The 8,508-nt window shown below is 46.2% G+C and overlaps 1 protein-coding gene across 2 annotated transcripts; it reads right to left on the reverse strand.

Moving 5' to 3' along the window:
- Positions 1-258: 258 nt before the first annotated feature.
- On the reverse strand, positions 259-5,724 carry PEX11B (peroxisomal biogenesis factor 11 beta). Of its 2 annotated transcripts, none has more exons than XM_015084253.3 (4): positions 5,588-5,724; positions 4,672-4,787; positions 4,072-4,273; positions 259-1,495 (listed from the first exon to the last, which is right to left on the reverse strand). In XM_015084253.3, exons 1-4 carry the CDS (start codon positions 5,641-5,643, stop codon positions 1,090-1,092), a joined length of 780 nt encoding a protein of 259 aa, XP_014939739.1. In that variant the 5' UTR covers positions 5,644-5,724; the 3' UTR covers positions 259-1,089. The 2 variants fall into 2 exon arrangements, with proteins under 2 accessions (XP_014939739.1, XP_014939740.1); XM_015084254.3 differs by lacking the exon at positions 5,588-5,724 and adding an exon at positions 5,403-5,579.
- Positions 5,725-8,508: the final 2,784 nt, after the last annotated feature.

An 8,508-nucleotide genomic window follows, 5' to 3' on the forward strand; every position in this document is an offset into this window, starting at 1 on the left:
GGTGTGCTTTGTGGAACTGGCACAATTACTTTAATATTAGACCCCCTCTTCTCAACGAGGCTATAAACTTCTAAAGCTGGGACCGTGAAGTTTCCGAGCTTTTTGGAGCTCTATCCCTTAGTATTATGCCCCGCATCGTGTAGGTGTTCAGTGAAAGTCTAGGTGAGGATGCCAGTGGCTAATCCCACGGAAAACCCAAACCACAGGAACAGGAATTAGAGGCCTCAGACGACAGAACACACAGGACCAGACCAAACATCGATGAGCAAACTGATCTTTAATGTGCTGACCTGAAAGGCCTACTCTCCATTGTGGGCACAGGCCACAGCTATTTACACAGAATCACTGTACAGTATTTACAGCAAGATGCCAGACACAGCATCATTCTGGATAGGCAAAGAAGGGGTGGGAACAGGCTAGGGAACAAAGCCCTGAAATAAAAGTGTAAGTGGAAATCTGCAGGTGTGAGCAGAGGGAAGGGCCAAGTCATGAGGGAGGCCGGTGAGGTAGACATGAAGGAAGAACCATTGCACCATCTCTGGTGCGTAAGGGGAGAGTCCACTGGGACAAAAGTCTTTAAAATTATGATCTGGTGGCATTTGAAAGGGATAAAATCTGCTACAAGTCACTTTTGTGAGGAAAAAGATGAAGGCAGTTAGAACCTCACAGACCACACCTTCTACCTCCCCTTACCAAAAAAGAGTAATTCTGCTGCTGCTTAAAATGCCCAGGACAGCAAACGGAGAAGGTAAAAAAAAAAAAAAAAAAAAGAAAAAGAAAAAGATGTAGAGACGGAATCTTAAATAGACTCAGAAGAGACAAAGTAAAAGGGGTCAAGAGAGACACAGACATTGCACCGGAGGAGGAAAAAACAAAAACTCCGGAAGATCTGAACATCAGAATCACCCCGTTGACTTCATAAGTCACCTCTCCTCACCTCACCTTTCCCAAAGCTCCTCTCTCTTACCCCTGAATCCTGGGATTTTCACTTTAACCGAGGAGGAGAATTAGAATGAGACTGGTATACTGGGGACAATCTAAGATTGCATCTTACCAATTCAGATCCCCTCCTTATCTTGTACCAGAATATCAGGGCTTGAGTCTTAGCCAAGGGCAGATTAGGGTAAGAATAGACAAAATGGAGGACACAAGGCCACAAAGCCCCACAATCCCAGGGCCACAGCGCCAGAGGCCTAGTTTGTCCAGTGGAATGAAGAGATCACAGGCATTTCTGACCACATCCAGCAGAAGTGGGGGATGACCTCGAAGGATCCGAGCCAAGAGTAGGACTCGGAGCTGGAGCTTGAGAGCCAGATGAGGCAAGCCTCCTCCTGGAGTCCCTGGACCCCCAGGTCCTGCATTTTCAATTCCTCCTGGGGCTCCTCCTCCAGACCCCTTCAGTCGCCGGCTACAAGCTGAAGACTCTTGTTCCATCAGTAGGCGAATCTCATAGGCATCACGGCTCAAGTTCATGATGAGGGAAAACAGATAGTACCTGGGATACACAGGCAAGAAGAGTCAGTAAGGGCAGACAGTAGCCACTAAGCCCAACAAATAGAACATGTAAACATTCTTTTCCCCCGTAATGCAAAGGGATTACACATTGGGACACCAGCAGTAAGTGCTATTAGCCACTATTAAGAATGTCTTCCCAGCTTTCTGTAACTAATCAGCGTTTATGCGTACCTTAAGATCCTGGCTTAACATCATGAGCATCATCAAACCATCCAAGTTCAACCTCAAATCTCACTTGTCCACTTGGCAAGCCATTAGCACACACACATTTGACATGAACTATAGTAATGCAAACGTTTTGAGGGAATGAGCTTCAGTTGTTTCAGAAACTCAGACACATTATAGATCTTTTAAATCCCATCCTTTTGTTAAAAAAACAAACAAAACAAAAACAAAAACGGAGGCCCAGAGGTGTTCAGCAACTTGCTAAATGTGTTAGATTATCAATTCCTTAAGAACAGTCAATGTCTGGGGCACCTGGCTGGCTCAGTCAGTAGAGCATACAACTCTTGATCTTGGGGTCGTGAGTCCCAGCCCTATGTTGGGCATAGAGATTACTTAGAAAACAAACACCGAACAGTCTGTTTTTGATTTTTAATCCACTATGACAACACTGGTCTATGCTCAATATAATTGCCCTACCTCTAAAACACATCCTGAATCCAACCCCATCTTTCTCCCTTACACGCTACCAGCACAGTCTCAACCATCGGCACCTCTTGCTTGAACTACTACTTTACTCATTTAACTCGTCTCTCCATGGCCACTCTTGCCCCCTGCCCCCAACAATCTAATTTCATCACTCCCCTTCTTAAAACTTTCCATGGTTTCCTTCCTGCCCCATTTAAGATGAACTCTAGACACCTTAGGCAAGCTTTCAGAACACAACGTCTGACCCTGCCTCTTGAACATCTTGAATGTTTCTCGCCCTCAATCACTATGCTCCAACCATATTAGTTTCTTTCTATCTTTTGATCTCATCAAGCTTGTTCCTGTTTTAGGACCCTTATACTGCCTCATCCATCCACCCGGAATATTCTCCCTCCAAAATCTTCACCTGGCTAGTGCTTCCTTGCTCTTCAGGCCTGAGCTTAAATGGCACCTTTTCAGAGAGTTCCTCATTCTAAGGTAGCGAGGCTTTTACTCTCTACCACACGACCATAATTTAATTTCCTGCACAGCACTTAACTACTCATATTTTTATTTATTGTCTCTTTATGTTTGTCTCCTCCCATTACCATGTAAGCTCCACTGGAGCAGGGACTCCTTTTATCTTTACCCTTGTACCCTTGTCTAGACTAGTGCCTGGCACACAGTAAGAGCTCCATAAATATTTGTTGAATGAAATGCATAAACATGGCATATAAACTCTTCTAGGGAGTTGCTTTTCCATAACAGTCCAGCCATGCCTTCACTCCCATCCTTCATACACTATAAGCCATGTAATAGCTGTAAATCACTGATAAACATGAGGAGAAAAGCAAGACGTAAATGGAGATGGAAAGATGCTAACGTTATATAACACAACAAACAGAATCACAGGAAACAAAAATAAAAACAAATACAAATGATGTGTATACAGATAATTTTAATCCCAAATCATATTTCTCTCCACCTTCATTACCCGCCAGCTCCTTAGTCCAAGCCAACATCATCTCTTGGCCATATTAGGACATCTCCTCTTCTGCCCTACCGCAATCCACCTTCCACATTGCAGCAAGACAGATCTTCTTTAAACACAATTTGAATCATGTCACATCCCTGTTCGGAACCCATCGTACTTGGGATAAAATTTAAACAAAACGAAACCAAAGAATCCTACCCTTGCCTAAGAGGCCTTGCACGAATGATCTGGCCCCTGCATACATCTCCAGCTGAAACGTACGCCCTTCACTCGATACTGTTCATCATGCTGGCTTCCTTTCTATTTCTCTAATTCCACAAAATATGTCCTGGTTTAAGGCCTTAGAATATGCTATTTCCTGTTTGAGAAGGTCTTCTCTGCCACTGTTGGCTTTGTCTAACTTGTACTCAGACTTCAAGTCTAAACTAAAACATTACTCTCTCAAAGAGTTCTTCCTTAGCCTTTCAATTGAAATCGGCCCCCCTTGTTATATATCTCATAACACTCTGTACGCTTCCACAAATATTGGGTTTGGTATTTGTCTTAATATGGCTCCACCCACTAGACTAGGAGCATAAAGAGAGTGGGAACCATATGTATTTGCCTCTTTGCTTTATTCCTTAGCCCATAGGAAGCACCTCCTAAATATTTTTAGAATGAATGAATGAGCAGGCAGTGAAAGACATAATCTGTGGTATAGACAGAAGCACAATGAAATCAATATAGTATCTTAGGCATCATCATGGAGGAAAAATCTGCCTTCCATCTGCCTCCATTCACTATCCTCTGATAGTTTAAAATCTAAATGAAGACCGGATGCCAAGTGATTAAGACATGTATATTCTAGGAAGACCCTGAAAGATCTTTCACAAAAGGCAAGGCAGGCAGTACAGGGAATACAAAAGGTCTTGTAGGATAAAAGGATATCAAACCTGAATGAACGCTGGGCCCACTTCTCCTGATCCACACGGGGAGCTAGTCCAGATTTTCCAGCCCACAGGACATTGTCACAGGCGAAGTACAAAGCTCGATTGAGGTGACTAACAGTGATGCAGAATCTCAGGACAACATCTGATAAGTGCACAGCTCGTTTGGCTGACTCAAGGGCATCTGCTGAGTTACCCAGTCGTAGAACTTGTGGGGATTAGCAAGGAAAAGCAAGGATTTGGAAGTAGAGGCAAAGAGAGAGTGAGGCACAGAGAAAGAGAAAAGAAGGTGAAAATGGAGGAAGTGATAGGAACAACATTTTTTTTTAAGAGGAAAATCAGTTCAAAAAACTTTTTTCTTCAAATTTTCATCAACTCGTGTCCCAGTTTGGTGTTCTCAGACCTGCCCCATTCTCTCCAATCCTTCATTAGCCTCTTACCCCTGTTCTCTGAGCTCAATCAGGAGGCCTGCAGAGGATAACTGCAGAGCCAAAGGAGGGGCAAGAATGGGCAGAGGAGGTCAAGAACAGGAAAGAGGGACTGAGGGAGAATAGCTGGGGATGGAGAGAGTGTTGGAGTAATAAAAGCAAAAGCACAGTTACTTACGCTTTCTTCCTAGGCTCAGATGACTCTCCAGTTGTCCAATTTGTTTCTGTAACTCAGGACTGGCCCCATGTTTTTGTAGTGCATGGCCAAGAAGGGAGCAGGCATACTGAGCCGCCCTGGAGGAGAGGCCAGGCAACGTAAGGTAGAGAGACCTCCCTAACCTACCCCTCAAAAAGTCTTCCAAGAGGCAAGTAATGACTTCCCTATTCCCAGTTTGAGACCATTCCCTGTCCTCCTGTATACGCCCGTATCTTACCATTTCTCCTCCAGGGCAGGGAAAGGGAAAAGCTTAAGGATAAAAAGGAGACTAGAAAGGGCTGAGGGACACCACTTGGAGTTGAGAAAATAAGAGGTCTGACCATGATGAAGTCTGAAAGGGACTCTGAAGGCAGCAGGGGATCCATCACAAGCACATCCGTGTGAGAATGTATGTGATACGTAAGGGAGTGGGGGGCAGACGGAGAGCAGATTATTCTTCAGAATAGGTGAACTGGTAGATTTCAAGGCCCTCCAGCTGAATCGAGACCGGAAGACAGGGCGGAGGCAGAGGAGTTCCCGGATAACAGCAGGGTGAGGGGACAAGGGAACAAGAGCCACTCAGCTCTAGGGGCAGAGTCTGGCTCTCCGTCGCGGGGCGAATGCTCCTCACGCCACCACCGCCCAGTGAGTAAAGTGTTGGTCTTATGTGGACAAGGCAACCCTTCGCGGCCTCCCCGCTGGCCCACTCGTGCCTCAGTTTCCCCATCCTTCCGGTGAGCAGAAACGAATCATCTCACGGCCCGCTCAGATCTGCTCCTGGCTGTCCGTCCGGGCCCCCGTAGCCCGAGCTGACCTTTTGTGACCCCCGTAGTGTGAACGGACCTCGCTTCACGAGGATCTTCTTCTGCCCCCACCCCCATTCCTATTCGGGCCGCACCTACACAGCCGTTCCCGGGCCTGGCTCTGAGCACTGAAGCGAACCCAGGCGTCCATGACAGCGGCAGTCCCGGCTCCGCAGCCCCGCGCCCGCCCCACTTCCCGCCCCTAGTCACGCCTCCTTGGACGAGCCAACGGTCGCTCGCGAGGGACAAACATCCTCCGAAAAGAAAATAAGTGGGGCCGGCCTCGGAAGCGGAATTTCAGAACGGGAAGCGTTTGTCCTGGGCCAACACCTGCCGTGTTTTTGTGTGTGTGGTGGCCTCTGTTTCCTAAGCACGTCTCAGGCGGCACATTCTTCTTTAAATAATCTGGACTGGGGGCGGGGCTTGCAGGAGTAGGGGCGGGGCGAGAAGGCGCAGATGCCAGGTCGCCTCGGCGGCTGGGATAGGGTTGCCCCTCCCCGGGGATGCTTCCAAAACACCCCCAGCGCACACACACACACACACACACACACACACACACACACACACGCACGCACGCTGCGGCCAAATCCAGGGCTCTAGAGGCTGAAGAAGTCTATGGGAGCCAAGGCACCCCTCGGGGGTTAGCTGCGGAGGAGGAGGTCTGGGCGGGATCAGTAGAGGTGGTGGGATCAGAGCTCCTCACCTTCTCAGCTGCAGCCAAGGTCTGAGTGGGACTGACCATTGTACTGTTTCTTTGGCTGTAGGGAACCTGACCATGCTGTGGTCAGTGACTCGGCCACGACCCAGCCAACTCCATCCTTCCCCTGTGCAACTCTTTGCCCAATTAGCAGCTGCTGACTTGTCACCTTTGTGGCCCCTAGATGCCACTTGGAATATCACTGTTCAATGGCTGGCCGGGGACATTGCGTGTCGGACACTCATGTTCCTGAAACTAATGGCCATGTATGCTGCAGCCTTCCTGCCTGTGGTCATTGGACTCCACCGCCAGGAAGCAGTACTCCACTCGCATGGACCCCTATCAGCTGGAAGGAAACTTCTGGAGACAGCCTGAGGACTTAGCTTCCTGCTTGCCTTAGCCCCAGGTGAGTGACTTGGGACTCAAGGCTAGACTGAACAAGAATCTGGGTATGCAACATAAACCTTTGGAGTCAAGAGGTGTGCTTGGCCAGTGGTCACCCAATAATCCTTAGAGTGGAGTCTGTTGTTTTGCCAATTAAGATCATTGCATGTTGGGGCGCCTGGGTGGCTCACTCGGTTAAGTGCCCAACTTTGGCTCAGGTCATGATCTTGTGGTTCGTGAATTCAAGCCCAGCATCAGGCTCTGTGCTGACAGCTCAGAGAATGGAGCCTGCTTTGGACTCTGTGTCTCCATCTCTCTGTCTCTCCCCTGCTCAACTCTTTCTCAAAAATAAATGAACATTTAAAAAAACCCGATCATTGCATGCTAATCTGTATCTCTGTTAAGAGCTTACTTCTTAAAAGCAGTACCTGTATCTATGACTCCTTCTTCAGCTTTGTTTTGCTATGCTTGGCTCCCACCTTTTTGCATCTCCCCAGCTTCACCTTCTTCAGGAGATTATTGCAGAAAACTCTAGGGATTGAAACACATATGGGGGTGTATAAAGAAGACAGTGGGGGCGCCTGGGTGGTTCAGTTGGTTGGGCATCCGACTATGGCTTAGGTCATGCTCTCTCAGTCCATGGGATAGAGCCCTACATCAGGTTCTGTGCTGACAGCTCAGAGCCTGGAGCCTGTTTCAGATTCTGGGTCTCACTCTCTGCCATTACCCATTTGTACTCTCTCAATCTCTCTCTCAAAAATAAACAAACATTAACAAAAAAAAAAAATTAAAAAAAGAAGACAGTGAAGCCAGGGGCTTTGGGTAAAACTCTGTAGGACATTTACTCATCCATTTAAAAAATTATGTGCATTACTCCTAGGTACACTCAAATGCTCTATCAAGGATTGAGCAGCAGAGTCCTGCCTTCAAGAAACTTAGACCAGTGCAGAAAACAAATTAGTATGCAATTGTAGTACAGTATGCAGTCAAGCATCATGCTAAAGGTAAGCATACGGAGAAGCTAAAGAACAATGAGGGTGTCTGAAACCACTTTTGGACAGTCAGGGAAAGCTTCTCAAAGACATTAAAACTGATTGTTTTTGACTTGTTAAGAGAGGTGTTAAACAAGTTAAATAAAGCAGGGAATGGTGGGGAGGTGGAAGGCAAAGGAATTCAAAGTGGTTGCTGCTAAAGTTGAGGGCTAGAAAATGGGTGAGTAATGAGCCTGGATGGGAAGGAAAGCTCGATTACAAATACTAAGCTTGTACTTTATCCTGAGTGGAGAGGCACTAAGGTAAAATGTGGAGAGTGAAATAATCAGATTTATATTTTTTATTCTAGCTTTATTGTGAAAACTGCAAAGAACGCTAGAAAGAAAACAGAGCATGTGAACTTGGATACAGTTATCAAATCTCAAATATTGACAATGAACTAGAAATCTAGGGGAAAAAAATGAAATATGAAGCAATCCCTTTAAGACCAAAACCTTTAAGACCCCCCCCCCCCCCCCCGAGGGGAAGGAGTAGAGCAGCATTTCGGAGACCAGGATTAGGATTATATGTGGAAGGGCTGTGGAATGGTAATGTATTATAGAATCAGATTTAAAATCTGATCCCTAAATCCTCAAATATTAGAAATGTAACTACCAAAAGTTAGTCCGACTATAGTTCTAAGATAAAAAATATTGCTTCCAACAATATGTTGCAACAGGACCTCTGCTACCCAGAGCTTTAAAAAGCAGCATTGTTGCCTCAGTGTAAAAGTTGTTAGTTTTTTATATGAAACAAATTTTAGATGTGGACTGGGAGTTAGAAGCCTGTTTTTTTTTTTTTTTTTTTTTTAAGGTTTATTTATTTTGAGAGATAAAGACAGCAGAAGCAGGGAAGGGGCAGAGAGAGAGAGAGAGAGAAAGAGAAAATCCCAAGCAGGCTCTGC

The sequence above is a fragment of the Acinonyx jubatus genome, chromosome C1, assembly GCF_027475565.1.
Source record: "Acinonyx jubatus isolate Ajub_Pintada_27869175 chromosome C1, VMU_Ajub_asm_v1.0, whole genome shotgun sequence".
Classification (NCBI taxonomy): Eukaryota; Metazoa; Chordata; class Mammalia; order Carnivora; family Felidae; genus Acinonyx; species Acinonyx jubatus.